The 21783-nt window shown below is 38.1% G+C and overlaps 1 protein-coding gene across 3 annotated transcripts in view; it reads right to left on the reverse strand.

The window, feature by feature from the left end:
• The window catches only part of C5 (complement C5), a 90334-nt gene that overhangs the window by 38446 nt on the left and 30105 nt on the right, over positions 1 to 21783 (reverse strand). For 2 of the 3 annotated variants that reach the window (XM_046646757.1, XM_046646765.1), the window contains exons 13-23: positions 20433 to 20642; positions 20158 to 20307; positions 19003 to 19132; positions 17910 to 17972; positions 16637 to 16834; positions 14628 to 14718; positions 13092 to 13165; positions 12041 to 12180; positions 7780 to 8007; positions 2626 to 2686; positions 596 to 685 (exon numbers count right to left, since the gene is read on the reverse strand). In XM_046646757.1, the coding sequence (XP_046502713.1) occupies positions 596 to 685; positions 2626 to 2686; positions 7780 to 8007; positions 12041 to 12180; positions 13092 to 13165; positions 14628 to 14718; positions 16637 to 16834; positions 17910 to 17972; positions 19003 to 19132; positions 20158 to 20307; positions 20433 to 20642 (1435 nt within the window). The remainder of the gene's footprint in view (positions 1 to 595; positions 686 to 2625; positions 2687 to 7779; positions 8008 to 12040; positions 12181 to 13091; positions 13166 to 14627; positions 14719 to 16636; positions 16835 to 17909; positions 17973 to 19002; positions 19133 to 20157; positions 20308 to 20432; positions 20643 to 21783) is intronic. The other variant, XM_046646774.1, reaches the window with a different exon arrangement.

Raw genomic sequence — 21783 nt, forward strand, 5'->3', positions numbered from 1 at the left:
GATCCTGGGCAAACCACTGTCTCATATATCCAATGACAGGGTTGCATGTGATTAAAAAGGTCCTTTCTAGTACTAATATTACGTGATTCCAAAGTTTTGTCTGAGATACAATGTAGTCAGGACATTCTATTATTTTGATGATATGTCATTGAATTGTAAAGGCTGAAGACCAGGGAAAACCAACCAAAGACACCACTTTGGAAAATATACTGGAGGGGAGAGAACCCTTCTGGGACTGGTCCTTTAGCAGAGCAGGGCTGCTCTCTTGGGGCCATTTGCAAGTCATAAAGCGTTTTCTGGAGCAGGACTGGCCACGCAGTTGCACCTCCATTTTAGAGAATTCTTTGGGTCAATGACAGCCCCCACCCTCTATCCGGGGAGAATGAATTTCCATTTAAATCAGGCTAGTGGAAGAAGATAGATGGGAGAGTGGTTGGGGATTTGAAGGTAGGCGTAGGATTAGGGTACTCCCACAGGCACATTTGTACGTGCTACTGAGCAGAGAAGAAGAGAAATAGTACAATCATGAGGATATTCGATTTTTGTTTGAAGCACAAAGTGAAATAAGAAGTAAAAATAGCATTTGTTAATCTACCTTTTATACTCACAGTCCTTTTGACTTTTGTTTTGGGGACCAAATCTAATGGTACTCTGTATGGGAACTCCTTTCGTCTGCTAACAACACCTGAAATTAAAAAAAAAATTAGTAGATTTACAGAGTTCTTGAGGAGACTATTTGCAAGCTATTTATAATATACCCACTTCTAAGGAATTTTTCTTAAATATAAGACTCTTTTATAGCAATAATATTAAAATGTAAAAAGGAAGTTAAAAATAGTGGAGGATTTTTTAAAAACAATCAAACCCTAGGCTTATATGATCTCTTTAAATAAAGCATTAAATTTGACTGTAAGCTTCCTGGACATTACAAGATAGGAAATAAATAGGTTATATAAATCTTATTCACCAGTCAAAGAGAGCATACTGTTTTGTCCAAAGAGAGAAAATTGTTCTCGGAAATGAAATCTAAAAATAACTAACATATAATTCCTTAGTCAAGGAAATGTGAAGATCAGCTCCATTGGGAAGCAAGCCCTGAAATTCTTTCCACCTTCTCCTCTCAGTCTGACTTAGACACTTTTTCTCTAGGCACAATAACAGAGTTTTAGCATACCTGTATCAGAGTATTTTTCTACTGTAATCATTGGTTTATTTCATAAAAATGATACTACTTATCGTTTTACTGATAGAATACCAAGCATTCTGCTAAGCTCTTTAGATACATTGTTACATCCAATCCTCACAACAACCCTGGATGCTAGGTCTATTATTATTTTTATTTTATAGATGAGGAAACTGAGGCTTTGAAAGCAAATTGCTCAAGGTCACAGAGTGAGTACAGACGGAGCTGTGATCTGGACTTGAGAAGTTTTACTGCAGAGCCCACGGAAGTCACCACAGCTAGACTCCACTTTCCATCGTCCTGCTAAGAAAGCTCTCCGAGGGCAGGAACCATCTGTTATTGAATGCTGTCGTCCCAGCACTTAGCATAGTGTGTGGCACATGACAGATGCTAAAAAAATAGTGACATTTTGCAATTTAATGGAAAAGCCACATGGCTTTGCAGAAGACACAGGAACCTTCCTCAGGTAACTTCTTTCTTCATTAATCTTTGATAAAGACTGAGGATATAATATTAAAATAAAACTCAGAAGACATTTAAAAGGTTTGCAGCGTGGCTGAAAGAGCATGGAGTTCAGAAAGAACTTACTCTATATGTGACACTGAGTAAGATACGTAATCTTTCTAGGCCTTCACTTGCTCATCAGTTAAATAGTGGTAATAATATTTTCCTCAAAGGGTTTTTGTGAGAGTAAAAATAATATAAGTAATAAGGTAATGCTAATGTCTTAATTCTTTGCTATCCCAGAGGAAGTGGTACTCTGAGTATAGTGGTCTTGATTTGTACGTAATTTTTTTTTCCTATTGCTGTCTCATTGAGAGAAAAAAAATGATTCAATGCAACAATAAGGTAAATTTTAACCATTTTTTAAGAACTATGGCAGTCTGTTATTTTTGCTGAAAAGAATTGTTAACTGAGTACATTCTAAATTTCATAAGTGCACATGTATTTAGGACTCAAGTGCTCAAATGTTTGCAAACTCTAACTCTGAGAAGATTCAAAATATCTCAATTGAAGGAAAAGTGGGGAAGCAGGAACAATGAGGAGTGGGTTTGTTATAATTAACCATCATTATTGTGTTTTCAAATAATACATATTCAATAAGTATGTAAATGACTTTTTCTGAGGTATTCTTTGGACTGATGGTTCTATAAGAAAATATTATAAATTATTATTGTGAAAGATAGAAAATGACTAATATATAAGAGAAGTCATGCAGTTAGACTATTTCAATGCTTTGCATTTAAACTAACGGGATTATTTTTCTTTGTTCTAAACCCATCCGGATTATAGTACGATACATACTATCAAGAGTCGCAATGAGCTAAGAAATGTATATTTCTGATTCTAGAAAATTAACATTTTGAAAATGTTAGGTTATATATACACTTTAATTTCTTAGGCAAAAGATGACATACAAAATACAAAATCAGTTTGCCTACCGTAAATACCACTTGGATCAAGAGTAACACCAGCATAACTTTCCCTTTTAACACCTTCTGGCTAAAATAAAGGCAGAAAACATTCAATTAAGAACATAATTAAATTTATATGACCTGAATTCCTTGGATCAACTTTTCTTGACCCCCCTTTTTTTGGGAGAAGGCAAAGTATGTACAAATACTTCTATACATAAACGCAGGAATAAGATTTTCTGACTATTTGCATAAGAATCAGAGAATATACTTAGATAGAATTTATTATAAGCCAGGTAATTGGTCTAAATGCTTTGTATATATTAGCTCATTTAACCTCAAAAATACTCAAAGTAGGTGCTATTATTACTCCTATTTGACAGATGAGGAAACTGACACACAGACAGATCAAGAAACTTATCCAGGGAGTGACATCAGCATCATGGTGGAGTGGGCAGTTCCCTTATTCTCTTCCCCCAAGACACAACCAAAAAGACATTCACTAGCCAACAGGATACCCACACAGCACAATAAGACATCTGAGAGATCCACAGAACCATACATCTGAAAGTGGGGGTACTGGCTCCCCAGGAAACAGAGGAAGGAAGTGAACAGATCTCCTCCCCCTCCCCAGCAGCAACGATCTAGGTCACAGTTCTGCACATAGTAGCCAGTGTGCAACTCTAAGAGGAGGCAGGGCAACAGGCAGGCCTGTGCATGAATGCTTTTGCTTTTGGAGTGCGTCCCAGCCCATGGGAATGCTCCACACTGAGGCAGCTCAGCCACCACATGGGCACCCCCACAAGCCCAGCAGCCCAGATGGGCCACCAGTGAGTGCAAAGAAGGCTCACATGTGAGAGAGAGAGCACCCCTCCCTTCCCCTCTCACTGGGTTACCAGCTTGGCTGGTCAGCCAGGACAGCAGATCTGCACCAGAGCACCTGTGCCTGTGTGTGTGATCTATCAAACAGCAGAGGCCAGAGGGCAGATGAGCCCTATTGGCATGACTTCCAGTGGATGGGCACAACTTCCAGAGGACACGGTGGGTTCAGAAAACAGCTCCTGCCCCACCCAGCAGTGGTAGGTGGAATCTGCGACCAGATACTACCACTATATGCCATCAAAGGTCCACTTCATCAAACACCATGAAGAAATACATTAATACTCCAGATCAGAAGGAAAATGACAAGTCTTCAGAAACCAATCCTGAAGTCACAGAAATTTACAATCCAAATGACACAGAATTCAAAATAGTTATCATAAAGAAACTCAATGAGTTACAAGAAAACTCAGAAAGACAGTCCAATGAACTCAGGAATAAAATTAATGAGCAGAAAGAATTCATCACAAAAGAGATTGAAACTTTAAAAAAGAAAACAAACAGAAATGCTGGAGATGAAGAACAAAATGACTGAGATAAAAAACAATTTAGAAACCTTAAAAAACAGAGCTGACACTATGGAGGACAGAATCAGTAATTTAAAGGACAGAAATACAGAAATGATTCAGATGGAGGAGGAAAGAGAGCTAAGACTTAAACAAAAAGAAGAAGAAATTCTCTGAGAAATATCTGACTCAATTAGGAAATGCAACATAAGAATTATGGGTATTCCAGAGGGAGAAGAGAGGAAGAGAGGAGCAGAGAACTTGTTCAAAGAAACAGTAGCTGAGAACATCCCAAACCTGTGGGAAGAACTGGAATTACAAGTAAATGAAGCCAATAGAACTCCTAATTACATCAATGCAAAAAGAACTTCTCCAAGGCATATATTAGGAAAACTGGCAAAAGTCAGTGACAAATAAGAAATATTAAGGGCAGCAAAGCAGAAGAGAATAATCTACAAAGGAACCCCTATCAGGCTTTCAGTAGACTTCCTAGCAGAAACCTTACAGGCTAAGAGGGAGTGGAATGATATATTCAAAATACTGAAAGACAAAAAACTTTCAGCCAAGAATACTCTATCCAGCAAAACCATCCTTCAGATATGATGGAGAAATAAAAACCTTCCCAGATAAAAAAAGCTGAGAGTTCATCGCCACAAGAGCCCCCCTACAAGAAATGATCAAGAATGCCTTTATACTTGAAACAAACAGGAAAAGGTTTACAAAGCCTTGAACAAGGAGATAAATAGACAAAAATCAGAAGATTGCAGCTCTCCATCAGAACACTTTAGCAAACACTTAATTATAACATTAAAGATAAAAGCAAGGGAAGCATCAAAAATAACTATAAACACTTCATTTTGATCACAAACTCACAACACAAAACTGAATAATTTGCAACAACAATAACTTAGACAGGGAAAAGGAAAAGGATGGAACCTGCTTAGGCTAATGGAGATAAGACGTTATCAGAAAATGGACTATCTGATTTACAAGATCTTTTATACAAACCTCATCATAACCACTAAACAAAATGGGTTGAATCCTCCAACCAAAAGACACAGAATGGCTGGATGGATTAAAAAACAAGATGCAACAATATGCTGTCCCCAGGAAACACATCTCAGCTCTAAAGACAAACACAGGCTCCCAGTGAAGGGATGGAAGATGATACTCCAAGCAAATGGCAAACAAAAGAAAGCAGGCATTGCCATACTTATATCAGACAAAACAGACTTCAAGATTAAAAAAAAGGCAATGAGAGACAAAGAGGGGCAGTATATAATGATAAAAGGGACACTCCACCAAGAGGAAAAAACACTTATGAATATATATACTCCTAACACAGGAGCACCAAAGTACATAAAGCAACTATTAACAGACCTAAAGGGAGAAATTAACAGCAACACAATAATAGTAGGGGACCTCAACACCCCACTTACATCAATGGATAGATTGGCCAGACAGAAGGTCAACAAAGAAATAGTGGAATTAAATGAAAAATGAGACCAGATGGACTTAATAGATATATATAGAACATTCCATCCAGAAACAGCATAATACACATTCTTCTCAAAAACATTCTCAAAGATAGACCATATGTTGGGAAACAAGGCAAGCCTCAATAAATTTAAGAAGATTGAAATAACATCAAGCATCTTTTCTGATCATAATGCAATGAAACTAGAAATCAAGTACAAGAAAAAAGCTAGGAGAGTCACAAATATTTGGAGATTAAATGACATGCTACTGAACAACCATTGGATCAATGAAGAAATAAAAAAATATCTGGAGACAAATGAAAATGAAAATATCCCATACCAACTCTTATGGGATGCATCAAACATGGTTCTAAGAGGGAAATTCATAGCAATACAGGCCCAGCTCAACAAACAAGAAAAATCTCAAATTAGTAATCTTGAAGTACACCTAACAGAATTAGAAAAAGAAGAACAAAGTCCAACGTCAGCAGAAGGAGGGAAATAATAAAAATTAGAGCAGAAATAAATGAAATAGAAACTAAAGAAACAGTAGAAAGGATGAATGAAACTAAGAGCTGGTTCTTTGAGAAGATAAACAAAATTGACAAACCCTTAGCTAGACTCACTAACAAAAAAAGAGAGAAGTCTCAAATAAAATTAGAAATGTAAGAGGAGAAATGACAATGGATACCACAGAAATACAAAGGATTATAAGAGTATACCACAAAAAACTATATGCCAACAAATTGGATAACCAAGAAGAAATAGATAAATTCTTAGACCCATACAACCTCCCAAAACCGAATCAGGAAGAAATAGAGAAAAGGGAGCCCTCATACACTGCTGGTGGGAATGCAAACTGGTGCAGCCACTATGGAAAACAGTATGGAGATTTGTCAAAAAATTAAAAATAGAATACCATATGACCCAGCCATCCCACTTCTAAGTATCTATCCAAAGAACTTCAAATCAACAATTCAAAGAAACTTATGCACCCCTATGTTCATTGCAGCATTATTCACAATAGCCAAGATGCAGAAGCAACCCAAGTGCCTATCAGCTGATGAATAGATAAAGAAGATGTGGTATGTATATACAATGGAATGCTACTCAGCCAGAAATAAGACAAAATTGTCCCATTTGCAACAATGTGGATGGACCTTGAGGATACAATGTTAAGTGAAATAAGCCAGACAGAGAAAGACAAAAACTGTATGATTTCATTGGTATGTGAAACATAAACAAACACAAAGACAAAGAGAACAGATTTGTGGTTACCAGAAGGAAAGAGGGTTGGTGTGTGGGTGAAAGAGGTAAAGGAGCACATATATACAGTGACGGATAAAAATTAGACTATTGGTCGTGAGCACAAAGCAGTCTATACAGAAACTGATAAATAATAATGTACACCTGAAATTTCACAATGTTATAAACCATTACAATCTCAATAAAATAATTAAAACAACAAAAAAAGAAACTATCCAGCATCACATTGCTAGAAAGTAGTGGAGCCAGGATTCAAACCCAGGCAGCCTGGTTCCAGGGGCTGTGCATAGAACCACGGTGCAAGGATGCATAGAACATACCTTGCCAAAAATAAGTTAATACATGTTTACTGAAGTGCATTTCATGGCTGAAAACAGAACTTGAGAATGAAGACCTAGGAAGACCCAGTTCTGTCATTAACTAGCCGTGTGACTCTTGGCAAGGATCTCACCTTAATGAGATAACATGTGAAGACTCAACAGACTGTGTGGGTAAATAGTACTTAACAAATGATAGCTTTCTTCCTTTTTTGTCCTGTTTACTCATTTATAAAATGGAAAATATTCTAGACTGTAAATTCTAAACTATAAATACATGGGCCGTGTCTTAGTACTGCTGTACCTCCAGTTTCTAACTTAATGTTTGGAACGTAGATTTCAAGACACACTTTCTGAATGTGTTTGGGGAAGAAAACCTGGAAGGCTATACACGAAATTGTTAAAATTTGGTATCTCTGAGTGTGGGAGTTATCGGTGATTTTTATTTTCTTCTCTGTGGTTTTTCAGTATTCCATATTTTCTGCAATAAGGAAGTATCATGGTTTTATTTAAATTTTCTAAACATGATTTCACATTTAAAGAAAAGCTATAGTAATTGTACAAAAAAACTGAGATAACCTCTGCCCCGACTCCCACAAATGTTAACATTTTGTTACTTTTATATTACTGTTTTCTCTCTCTTTCTAAATCACTTAAGCATAAGTTGCTGATAACGTTTTTTCAGAATTAAAAAAGTGTTTTTTAAAACAATCAGAAAAAGCATGTTTTTCTTACCACCACTCGTAATGTTTTTACCAAGATCTCTTTTCCAAGTGAAGTCTCCAGTGAAAAGTTGATTTTGTGGAGGCCGATTTCCAGAGGAAGCATGCTGAAGGTCACCAAGTGACTGGAGGAGCCCTCTATTCTCTGGGGCGCACACCTGGAGGGTCTGCTCCCCCCAGGGCCAACGCCTAGGCTTTCCGACGTACAGATTCCCTCCACGGGAGGCATTTTAACACAGAACTGAAAGATCACCAGTGAATTATATCAAAACACTTTATGATAAGGAAAGCATGCCCTGACCGTGTTCATCTGGACACAAACTCTCCCTTGATACTTTTAGAGCGTTACAATAACCCCTCAGATTCTAAAGCAGACGAGAAAGCTCATTTCAGACTTTTCTACACACACACGCAAGCTGCTGTATTGCTTTGCAAAGTGAAGGGATGTCTGGAAAGCTCAGCCCTGGCTCAGAAACGTCTTAGCTTCCTCAGATGCTTACCTACTAAATCAGGTGCAAAACTATTGAAGTTTTTTGTTCATATTGCCAGGACTGCGTTTGTTACACCTTCTCTTTACGTGTTTGTATTTTAGACAGCAGGAGCCCCAGGCTCAGGCGCTCTCTCTGTCTTACTCATCTTTGTATCTTTTAGCTCAGCCTTTGGTACTCAACAAACGGTTTTATGAAAGACTGAAGCCTCCATCTCTTGGCGTTCAAGGCCTTGCCCAATATGCCCCCAACAAACTTTTCCGATCTTATCTCTTATTAACTTTCCACTTATACCCTATTTTGCAACCAGACTTTGGTTCCAGAAAGACCTGGGTTCAAAGGTTGGCTCTGCCTCTTACTATGTGACGAGAGCAAATCGCAAGACCCGTTTAACCCTCCATTTCCTCATCTTTGTAATGCGGATAATAACAGTACCTATCGACTTCTGACTCAAAGGGTGAATATTTTTCATCTTCTCTCCAAAGTCTAGCGGACAGAATCGAGAACTATACCCAAAAGAATAAATCCGTACGTTCCAGAATAAATCAAGCAGATAAATAAGAAAGAGTACCAACATTCAACAACTAATTTGAGGAATTTCTCGAAAAATGGAAAGTTCCTTCTCCCTCTTAACTATCTTTTTGGGATCACAACAACCGGAGAGCGTGGGGCAGGACTTAGAGAGGCCTACTGGGTTCCTCAAGGCCAGTGATTCCTCCAGGATAGCAGGGGTAGGATGGGGAAGGACAGATATAGAAGAGCCATGTGATAAAATTCAACATAAATTCACTATAAAAACTGAGTAAATTGGAATAGAAAGGAATTTTAGAAAGTGATATAGAGGGGGTCGGCCCCACGCCTGAGCGGTTAAGTTTGCATGCTCTGCTTTGGTGCATGATCCTGAGGTTTTGTCAGTTCAGATCCTTGGCGTGGACATGGCACCGCTCATCAGGCCATGCTGAGGCAGCATCCCACATAGCACATCCAGAGGGACCTACAACTAGAGTATACAACTAGGTACTGGGGGGCTTTGGGGAGAAGAAGAAGAAGAAGGAGAAGAAGAAGAAGGAGAAAAGGAAGATTGGCAACAGATGTTAGCTCAGGTGTCAGTCTTTTAAAAAAAAAGCAATGTAGAATATTAATAAAACATAAACAAAAACAAAAAAACCCAGGGGCTGGCCCCCTGGCCAAGTGGTTAAAGTTCCATGCATTCTGCTTCGATGGCCTGGTTTCATGGGTTCAGATCCCAGGTGCAGACCCAATCCACTCATCAGCCATGCTGTGGAGGCATCCCACGTACAAAATAGAGGAAGACTGGCATGAATGTTGGCTCAGGGCTAATCTTCCTCAAGCAAAAAAAAAAAAAAAAAACTTCCGGCAGTGGTTCTGCTTTCAGCAGTAGCCAAGTAGTTCCTATTGGACAACCCTTCTGCAGATAACTATAAGTTCTAGATAAAATATATTTTAAGAAAAAACTCCCTGAAGTCGCTATAGAGTGGAAGAGAAGGTGACACTCAGAAGAAAGTACTGACACTGGGTAAGTGTCCTGTTTTTCACAGCTTTAAGTTGAGGGCAGACTCCATTATGCCTTGAGGAGTGGCTAACCTCCCCCCTCACCCCAACCCTGCCCCACCATAGAACCTGCTGCCTTACTGGCTGGAGGAACCAGTGGACACAATACGGGGCAGCCGCCAGAGCTAGCAGTGCAGGAGCTCCAAGTTCAGTGTATGAACTTTGCTCAAACCTGGCCGAGCCTTGAGCTACACGCATCCCAGCTAAGGCTAAGAGAACTGAAGTGAGAATTCAGAGTTTGGGTTTGAATTCAGCCAACTGCCTGCTAAAACACACAAACCAAAAGAAAGCTCTTCGGAGGAACATAACAGAATCCAGAGTCTCTATAACATCTTATTAATAAAGTCCGAGGGTCAATCAAAATTACTAATGAAAATGCACTGATAATTTAAAAATTACTTAAAATATTGCAGTACGGTGAGATGTGTGACACTTCAAACACTGTTGAGTTATCAATAATCATGTCACTGCAATTTGTAGTGCTCTGAGCAGGGGTGCAATACAATGAAAGTACTACATATGGTCTATGTCACAGCTACTCAACTCTGCTGTGGATAATATCCACACAAATGGTGTGGCTGTAAACTCTCTTCATGGACACTAAAATTTGAATTTCATATAATTTTCCCATGCCATGAAATATTCTTCTTCTTTTCAACCTTTTAAAAATGTGAAAACCATTCTTAGCTTCTAGGCCATAAAAGAGGCAGCAGGCTAGTCTTGGCCTTTGGGCCATAGCTTGCCGACCCCTGATCTAGCACATAAAGCAAAAGGACAAAGAGATGCAAAAGATTCGATGCTGTTGGCAGGACAGTTTCTCTTACATTAACCTATAAATTCAGGACAATGCCTATCAAAATCCTAACAGAATTTTACCTAAACCTCCAAGCAATTATTTGATACTTAGAGTCTTATAACCATAGAATGTTAAAAGGTTTTGATTTCAATATATGAACACATTTTTCTTGCACCAAAGTGTGATAGGGTAATCAATAGAAGACATTCAAGCTTAAAATATATAACATTAGGAGAGTGGAATGGAAATATGAGTTCACAGTGAGAAAAGAATGATATATAATCTGTTGTCTATAGGAATTTATTTTGGAATTTTTAAATGGGTTGGTATGGTATTTAGATTCTGCTGGATACATTTAAAAGTTTGATATAACCACTTTATTTTAAAAATATCAATACATAAATATTCCCAAAGTTATAGATTGCATTTTTTTGAACTTATGATGAAAAATTTTAGATGCCAATTTAAAAACATGTCCATGGGTCTATAGTTTTTCCAAAAAAAATTTTAGGGAGTATGTAAGGAAAATTTTTGAAGACCACTGAAATACTCATCTCCAAGAATGAAATTAGAGCTTTTTAAAAAATATAGTTAGATTTTTGGACCACATTGTGTTCCCATATAAAGTTTTGCAATTGTGATTTTCAAGTGAAATCGGTCAGCCTCTTGTATAATTCTCTTTAGAGGCACGCTGGCAAAAAGACAAATGGTGGGTCTGACCATGGTTGAAGTTTTTCACGGAGTGTATCCTGGAGCGAGAGAGAATCAAGGGAGTTGAAACCACTTTAACCAGTGTGATTATAAGGGTGGCTTATGAATTCTAACCTGAACAAGGAAAGCAGTAAAGATAGAACAGGGCTAATGGACAATTAAAAAGTGGTGGAGTCAACGGATTGGAGGTTTCAATGATGCTGTAGAGCTGTAGCTATGAAGCAACAAGGTGAATGACAGGAAAGGGTAGCAAGGAGGTTGTGATCTGTTGGTGAGATGTGTGAAATCAAGATTTCAGAGGGGATGACAAGATCTACAAAGTGAGGATGAGTATGAATGGCTAAAATGGAGGAAAGGAAAGGGTTGTTAGAGGCAAGGAGATGAAGGAACTCGGAGTCCAGGGGGATAAATGAACTAAATGTGAACTCACCTTTCCCTGAACCTCCCAGCACACTGATTATCTTACAGACGTCTATTCTTTAAATTGGAGTTGTATGAATACTTGTCTTAACCCTTCCTCCTTTCTTCATCCCTTCACTTATTAAGCAGCACATCTAGTACAACATTCATTGTAAGTGCTCAGTTTATATTGTTGAACTGAGCTGAATTTTTATTCCTTGAGTATATGATAATCCCATTAATAGAATTCTCAGAAAATTGGAGAATTCTTTTTCCATTTATTTGAACATACCATACATACTACTTACCTGCATCCCAGATGTCCTATAGTTGTAAACAGTTCCTTTCAATTGTATCTGTTCCCCTCGCACAACAGAATATGGTATATTCATTTCCAGGAAGACGTCTTTGAACACTTTTGCCTTGAGAGTATCAGCAACACATATACCTTTAGCCCAGAGTGAAAGCCAAGTAGAAGCATATTAGGGAATTCCTACAATGCTTTATTAGTACTAAAATGTCTCACATTTGCTTTGCTTCAAGGAAAAAGAAATATTAGATCATGTCTTCCTCTGCACTGTCATCCCATGTTCTTGAATTTTCTACTCATTGATTTTTTTATTGAGATATAATTAACATATAACATTATACTAGTTTCAGGTGTACTACATAATGATTCAGTTTTGTTTATGCTGTAAAATGATCACCACAGTAAGTCTAGATAACATGCATCACCATGCATAGTTACAAATTTTTTTTCTTGCGATGAGAACTTTTAAGGTCTACTTTCTTATCATCAATCTTTATTTAAATAATTATTGGTATTAACAGAAAACTTCATTTGTCTAACAAATATTTCTATTTAAGGCATGAGAACATTTACCAACTAAAGCACCAAATCTGGTTTTTTTAGATATTTAGTATTGGTTCCATTTGATGGGTAAAAAATTTTGTTTGTGGAAACCAAGATTTTGTAAAAATGAAAAATAGCAAACAAACAAACAAAACCACCCCAGGAGTTACTTATAAAGTATCTGCATTAAATCACCACAAAAAAGGATCATATGGGGCAGAAGTTGTATATTTGTTTCTAACTCTACTCAAGCTCCCAGTCACTAAGAAAAAGCAAAGACAAATGGAGACTTGACGTCAGCATTTATAAAATGATGACTAACAGAAGAGCAAAAAAAGAAACTGATATGGTCAAAGACATGGGCCTATCCAAGTCTTTTTGTAATATATTAAAAAGAATATTTTAATAAATCACGTCACTTAAGTCCTGGATAAATTAAATAGACAATAACAAAAAACTACATTTTGCTAATCAAATCATTCCTTAAATAACATAAGCTTGCTTACCACTATTTGAAATGCCAACACCTTGTATTTCCCAGGTAGTTAGAGAATCAGGTAGCACAAATTGCAGCTGGTTTCTGAAAGTTAAAATGTTGATATTCAAATAGAGGGGAACATTGATTAACCCACCCTGAGAGCATTCATTAACAGAACTTTTGCTTCATACTACTTTGGAAGACAGAAAAAAATCACAAGACAAAATCACATCAGGTATTAAGGAAAAATCAAGCAGGAAAATATATTAAGTAACTCTCCTACTTGTTCTATGTTTTTAGATATTTCACTTGTATGATAATTCAAATTCAGAAGGATACCTTTGAAACACTGCTTATTCAAAACATACAAAACAAAGAAAAAATTATGTCCATTGGGTAGTATGTTCTAAAATAGGGGAGCAAAGTAATGCATCTCAACATGGCTCACAAAAAAGTTGACATAACTAAAATTTTCTGATGAAGATTAAGCTTAGATATTTGTTTATTTCATTCAGTAAGTGGCAATTGTCCACAAACTTGGTGTCAGGCATAGGGCTAAACACTGAGTATACAGCACTCATAAGATACAGCCCTGCTCTCAAGCAGTTTACAGTCTAGTGGAAGAAAGAGTTAAGTAAATAAATTGCAGTTCACTGTTAGAACTGTACCAATCAAGCATTTTCAAAGTTCAGAGGCAGTATCATTGATTCAACACAATCATTGTATGTTAGTGCCTCTACAAGATGACCCTATGCGAAGTCCTTGATATAAAACAGTAATTTGAATTTAGTCTTTGTCCTGGAGGCATTTACATCTTAATGTGGAAGACAGTCAGGTAAACAGCCATTACCATACTGTGTGCTACGTGCAACAGGGTTAATCGGGAGAGGTGATCCATCCAACCACTTGTAGGATAGTGGACAGTGGTGGGAAGGCTTACAAAAGGAAGTGCTAGCCAAGGGGCAATGTCAGACGAAATGGCCAACACTGGGGAGGAAGAATTAGAAGGGACAAGGGTAGAGACGAGGAGACCCGTTAGAAGACTGATGCCAGGCCCTAAACTCGGTGCCTTGACTGCTCCTTGGAGAGTCGGTGCTTAGAGCCCTCGGAGGGAGGGCAACGCTCAGGGACTCAGCACTGCTCATCACTGTTTCCAGTGCCTGGTACAGAGGAGGCATTCCACAGAACCGTGTCGCATGAAGGACTCTAACAAGAAAAGGAACTTGCTTCTTCTTAATCAATGTTTGTTTTATGGTACATATATTTCAGTTGGAAAACAGCTGCTTAATACAGCATATAGCACAGTTGTGCTCAGTAAAGGTTTACTGAAGTGGAATGAAATTAAATGGAATAGCAGCCTTCTTCCCCAGGAGTTCCTCAGGCCCTGGAACCAATTACTAGAACAAAGCACATAAAAGAAGCAAAACAAAACAAAATTTGACCAAGTGGTATTATCGTCTTAACTCTTAAATAAACTATTGGGAAACGGGTAGTTTCCAGATTTTTGGCCACAATTTTTGCATTTCCCCACCTTTTTCAGAGGAATGTCAAAGAGGTACAATACCTTTTGAGGACGTGATGAACTTCCCATAACCAGCTTTCTGGAAAATAGCTCCTTATTTCTGGCTTCGTTACTGGTAACAAGGTCTTTATATCTGGGGAAATAAATATAGTTGATTACAGAAAAACAACAAATTCTACTTAGAGCTGAATTTTAAACTATGGATTATTAATCTATAACAAGCATCTCTGAGAGGTCAAGAAAACATTTTGCTTAGTGATTTCGAAATAGAACTACACAGGCCTTGCGATTTCTCCACTAACAACACTGACAAAACAAATAAAGCACAAAAATATCTTGAATGATTTGTTTCTTGAATTGCTAGATGTTTAGCGTTCCTGAGATTATACGAGATACTGATCAGTCTATAAAGTTATTTGCATTTTTGTAATTAGAATAATTGTGTTTATATTATAAAATAGGGAGATTTATGTGATTCTCTGCCCTAGCTCAAGAATTTATTGACATTTCCTTTAATAAAAATGGACAGAACTTCTGCTTCTGTCCAAGATGCACTAATAAGGCCCAGAGGTACTCTTCTGCTTTAAAAAAATAGGAAACCAGGCACACGATACAAAACGGTTTTCAGACAGTAGAGCATAAGTGACCCAGGACTGTGATCCCTGAGAGAAGGGAGACAGATCAACTGAACCCTGAAATCGTGCAGGTTTACTGGCTGGAGGCAGTGCATAGGCTGCCGGGCAGGGAGAGGAAGCACGCAGACCCTTGCAGAGCTGTTGCAACACAGATGGGAGTTTTGCGAGGCCAAGCCATCTAGAAGGAGGGGCAGAGTCCCAGAGAGGAAGGAGCTGCAGAGACTAAGTTCCATGGACCTGAAGCTAAAGCAGATGAGGATAGCTGAAAAATTGGACAATGAAAAATCTAAGTACTAGATTGTTCATGAAAATGCTGCTCATAAAAAGCAAAAACCTGAAAACAACCTAAATATATCCAATGAACTGATTTTGGGAAACAGCCACAAGAATTGGTGTTTGCAGAAATATATCCATTCAGATGGATGATGTTTAAGACATACTATTAAGCAAAACAATCAGATTGTGAAACAGGAGCTGTCATTCTGCTTTCACTGGTTTTCTTTTAACTATACACAAATGAAAAAAAAAAGTCCTAAAAGTTCTAAAAGCACATTAATGAGAGTTCTATAAATTCTGAAAACATATTGAGGTTGAAACTGAAATAAGATTTCAACTTTATGTACGTATGCTAGATTTAGAAATCTTTTGCTGTATTTGGTTAGTAAAGGCATAAACAGAATTTTTAAAGGCTGTAATATCACAAAATCATAGAACTGTAGAACTCAAAGGCGTAGGGGAGATCATCTGGCCCAAGGTTCTTGGTTTAAAGATAAGGAGGTTAAGGCTCAGAGAAGATAACTAATCATTAAGGTTTAAACAATGAGTCAGCGGTTAAGTCCACACGCTCAGCTGGGCAGCCCAGGGTTTCGCCGGTTCGGATCCTGGGTGCGGACATGGCACTGCTCGTCACGCTACGTTGAGGCGGCGTCCCACATGACACAACTAGAAGGATGTGCAACTGAGATATACAACTATGTACCAGGGGGATTTGGGGAGATAAAGTGGGAAAAAGAAAAAAAAAGATTGGCAACGGTTGTTAGCTCAGGTGCCGATCTTTAAAAAACAAAACAAAACAAAACAATGAGTCAGCTTTAAACTTGTCCTGGATCTTGACTATAAACTAGTGCACTCTGCTCTGTATGTATATATGTGTGTGTGTGTGTGTGTGTGTATATATATATATGTTTGTGTGTGTATATATGTACATAGTATACATATATGTATATAGTATATATATATACACTATATATATCTCTCTGTTGATTCCCCAAAATAACTTTTTTCTTACAGGCATTTACAAACTATCTTTTCTACTTTCTATTTTCAAAGAGCATGAAAACTGCCTTTCTCAGCAGCATAAAATTACACAAAATTCCTCATATTGGGCAGAATCCTGATAGAAAATGTCAAACTTACGCAGCCTTCCCAATTGTATATGTTTATGAGAGTCGTTAGCACGGAGCTGTTCTGCAATGGCACAGCAATCCTTGAAGACTTGGACGCATCTTGGGCCTATCGTAATCCGCGCTGCTCGCTGCTCACAGGTTTCAAAATCATTCAAAAAGGCTCCATCGTAACAACATCTCTTTATCTTTGCATGTTTGTATTTAGCAACTGAAATGGTAAGAATACAAGTGCCTTTGATTCTGAAGAGAGTCATAACACCTTAGGCTTAGAAGGAATCTCAAAGGATACCCACTTCCTACTGCCCTATAATGCCTCTCCCCACAATAGCCATGGCTAGTTGACTGACCAGCCTCCCTTTGGAACTACTTTAGGGAGAACATGGCTTCATGAGGTCGTCTATTCCAATTCACACTAAACGGTTAAAGGGCTTCCTGCAACTAAGCTCAATGAACTAACTCTTAAAACTGTCTCCTTGTGTTCAGCACCCTTTGAGTAAAATAAGTCAACCATCTGAGAAGCCTTCCAATATTTGAAGGTAGCTCTCATCACTTGACAAATGTTTCCTTCTTCAAGCTAAATATCCTAATTTTTCAGACACTTCTTCTATGTTATGGTTGTGGACCCTCACTGGTAGCATCATTCTTCATCATAGGCACTCAAATTAATCGGTGTCTCTCTTTTCACAGCGTTAGAACTTAGAATGAAAATAACTCATATACAAATGGAAGGAATTATATTCCTGTAAGAGTGACTGTTAGTTGAACTCAGGTCACAGACTCCCAGTTCAATGTTTTTGCTATTGTAACATTGCCAGTTATCATATTTCTATTTAAATAGTTTTAAAATAATTTCTATTAGACATTTCCCAAAGAATAATCCAAAATACCATTAAGTGTTTAATATATGAAATAGAAGAGAGAGATGTCCGGGTACACCCCAACGTCAATCAAATGATGGGTTTTGTCAGAATACAATGGAAGAATATGATTTTAATTGCTAGATGAAGTTTGTAGAGAGGAAATATTTGTGACAAATAAAAGTTAATCTTTTAGACTTTAGAGATAGAAATACTAAAGATTAATTTTCAGATTAAAGTTATGACAAATGAACTGTTGGATTTATTTGGATTAATCTTTCTGAGGGAGGTGACTAGATATCTGTACATATGTTTCTTTTCACCTATTTTATCTGAATTAGGGGAAATTAGATAATGTCTAGTTTTCTCTAGCTTTTGAATAACATGATCACAACTTTTTACAATCATATGAAACTTTTAGAATACCTTCTTCCTCTATTCTCTTTTGCAGCATTCTTCTTGGCCTGAGAATTTCTTTACAAGGCTCATCTGTTTAAAACAAAAAAAAGGTAAAGAAGGAAAAGAATAATAAAATCTCAAAAAAATAAAATTCCATGAAATTACTAAAGTTTTAAAAACGTTCATAAGTCATTCATTCATTCAGAAATATTGAGAGCCTGATTTCGACTAGGCATTGTGTGCTACACATCTTAATATGACTTTTATCTTGGAGGAGCTCGTGATCTAGTGTCGAACAGCACGACTTGTTCAATCTGAGTTTGGTTTCAAATCCTGCAACCTTTCTGATTCACTGATCACAGAGAAATATCTAAGCATTTAGAGCGAGTAAAGTTTTTGTTGGGTATGCTATTTTTGTTTTTTGTGCTATATTATTACAAATAATAGTATCAAGTTTAATTATGAACAATTTTAAAACCATAGAAAAAAGAGAATTAAGCTGTGGTCCTTGCCCTTAAAGAGCTCACAGTGCTGTGGTTGAGACAGGATGTATAACTAAGTCTAAGGATGTGCAACAATGCACTGCTATTGTATTACTTATGTATAGAGCTAAATAGCTAAAGGGCTTCCTGAAACTAAGATCTAGTCCCTACAATGTTCTCCCTATAAAAAGAGGAGGGAATGATCAATTCTATACAAGAAAGTGGGCTCATAGTGTAGATGATTCTTACATTAGCTTCTCCAGGCTAATAAAAGGGAAAGCAGTCCCGAGGAGCAAAGGCCAGAGGCGTAAAGTAACATAGCGCCACCCAAGAACTACGCTTGGTTGTTTAGCTTAAACATACGGTAAGGTAGAGCAGGATGAGAGAGAGCTGGAGAGAGCTGGAGAGAGCTGGGGAGAAGATCACAAAAGGCTTTGAGTAGTTCACTAAAGAATTTGTACTTTATCTCGAAGTCCAATGAAACATTTTATACAGAGGAGTTACGTAGCCATGTCATTCTGAGATCAGTGTAGAGAATCTTCTCGGAGGATGGACAAAAATGAGATCTGGGAGCAAATAATCAATGTAAATTTCAATAGTCAACTTGAAAAATAAACAAAAAGTGCTGAGCGTCTTACCATTCTCTGGGGTGTCATCTGCGTTTGCGTTGGTGAGGAAGGTGAGTCCAGCCAGGTGGAATACATCTGCATTGTTGCGGCCACCACCTGCCCCACAGCCCAGGTCGTTCTTCTCTAACGCCTGTAAGACCTGTCCAGAAAGGCAAAACGTTGAGCCTATTCAGCTGTATAAGCCATTCCTCTACAGAACTAAAGGTACGAGCTGTTACATGATGATAAACTTGTGAAATACACAGGCCACTCATTCATCATAAGACCAAAGACCACATTTCCCAACTTCATTTCTTTAGCTTGTCCCTTTGTATTTATAAATACATACCTATTCAAAATTACATCAAGAACTAAATCTTGATCTTTGACGAGGAATTTCTTAGACCCCAGCCCATGGTGTTTTGTACATGGAATGCATGCTGCAATCAATATAATGCCCCCCTCCAAAAAAAGAATGTGAGTAAATGCATGAATGAGTGAATTAACAAAAAAATTAATGTTTAAGTTGCTAAAAAAAAAGGAGCAAAATCTCTTGTGTTTTAGGGCTCTGGATTGGGAGTGGATGAGGACTTGTTTGGGGGGGCTTATTCCAGTTTAAATTTTGACCCCAAATGTCTTTTCCTTTCTGAATGTTTTTAACTTTAAGTTTCTCAGTTCTCTCTTGCTTGTTCAAAGAAATTCAAGACTAGAAAATAGTAGCAGAGCATAGGGGAGATAAAGGGGACCTTAGGGGCACTGAATCATTTTCAAATTCTTTTGCACCACAGATTTTAATGAGAGTAAAAAAACAAGCAAAACAAAAACCCAGAGGTTGCTTGTCCAGTCTTCTCTTGTGCTGCTAATATAAAGTTCCCCTGTCCCATATCCCCAAACCCTCCCAACTGATGGCACTTTTGCTCCAGGAATAGAATTGCTAGCATGCTCAAATGTTTCTAAAATGCTTAACTGTGCACTTGGAAAAACAAAAAAGAATCGATCTGTCCTTTGGGAACTAACATCAGGACAGCTTACCCACCTAGAGCCACTCTTCTGAGTAGATTCCAGAAAAGCAAGCCCAGTCTTCCCTTAATTCTTCCTCCACAACCTACCCTGGTGGCCACACTTTGTGAAGCACTAGGCAGAGCCACACCACATACCAGTAACCAAGGCCATGCCCTACTTAACTCTTTCCATAGGCCTCTTGGTCTTTATTTGGACTCCGTATATAGCACTGTCCACTGCTGATAAAGCCACCCAGGAATCTGACTCAGTTGCCATATTAAGGGCTACTTGTTGGCCTGGAGAATATGCACCTGCACTTGGAGACAGACGAACCTAAAAGGTGATTGGAAAAAGAAAAGAAAAGGTCAACTGTATGACAGAACTTCACAGGGTAGCTGCGTTTACAGTCTCCTTTATTCAGAAGAAAATTTGAGTGTGACTTATAATTTGGGACTCACCTGGAGCTGGTTGCCACACTTTTCTTCAATATTTAACCAGACCGAGTCAGACACTAATTCTGCTGTCTGCTCTCCTGTGACAATGTAATAGACCAGGAGACGGGCCGAAGGAACCATGTTCTGTGTCACTGGAATGTTTATACTTTGATAAGATGAATCTGGAAGTTTCTCCCTTGTGCCAAAGTGAACAATTTTGCCCTTGGATAAAATCTGAAAATAAACAGTAGCAGCAACAATAACTACAAAAACAAAATCTTTGCTTCAGGATAGAGCTTGGTGCTGGAGTAGGAATTATGCTAAAGAAAAAGAAAGTTAACATGCATGGGCCTACTATGTGCCAAGAACTTTCACATTTACTCAACTCCTTTAATTCTCACAATAAAGCTAGGGATTAAGTTCTAAATTGGAGGCATAAGGTTAAAAAAAAATTACAAATCACGTGAAGCCAAAACGTCCTCAAAGATCTCTTAAATTGTCCTTAGAGAGCAGGATTGCATATGTGGTTTTTGTATGTCATCCTAAACAAGTTCCCTAATTCTTCAGTCAATATGACCTATGGTCCTCATTTATTTTTTAATTTCTTCCTCAAAAATGTTGAAAAAGCCATCACCACCTCTTTGGCCCGGCCATCAGAATAACTCATTCTGTTTCTTTGGCAATTCTTGGGAAGCTCTTATTTTATTTTATTTTATTTTGAGGAAGACTAGCCCTGAGCTAACTACTGCCAATCCTCCTCTTTTTGCTGAGGAAGACTGGCCCTGAGCTAACACCCATGCCCATCTTCCTCTACTTTATACGTGGGATGCCTACCACAGCATGGCTTTTCCCAAGCGGTGCCATGTCCACACCCGGGGTCCAAACCAGCGAACCCCGGGCCACCAAGAAGCAGAATGTGTGAACTTATCCGCTGGGTCACTGGGCCGGCCCCAGCTCCTATCATTTGAGTCACATTCTTTCCCAAGTTTCACTGACAGGCTTGATTGGCCACTTCCGTTTAATATGAGTGATGTAATAAGGCTGTTGCTGAACTGGAGAATTGGAACAGGTGTGATATGACTCAACTCTTAAGAGTAGGATTGGGGTCCCCCTTTTGTGCCAAGAAAATGCACATATTTGAAATAGGTCTAGGCAAGGCGTGTCATCTTTGGCCATGAAATAGAGCGGAGGTAATGTGAGAGTTGAGTCAGGCTGTCTCTGTGGAGTAATCATGCTCTCCTTGGTGAAAGGCATATCAGACAAGGAATTCAAATCAAAACCTTCGTCTTCCAAGCTCAGTGTCTATGACTATGACTATGACGAGTCCTCTCTGCCCCACAGTTCTGTGAAATGGTCATGAAAATCATCCCCTATC

Source organism: Equus quagga, chromosome 1, assembly GCF_021613505.1.
Source record: "Equus quagga isolate Etosha38 chromosome 1, UCLA_HA_Equagga_1.0, whole genome shotgun sequence".
NCBI classification, from domain to species: Eukaryota; Metazoa; Chordata; class Mammalia; order Perissodactyla; family Equidae; genus Equus; species Equus quagga.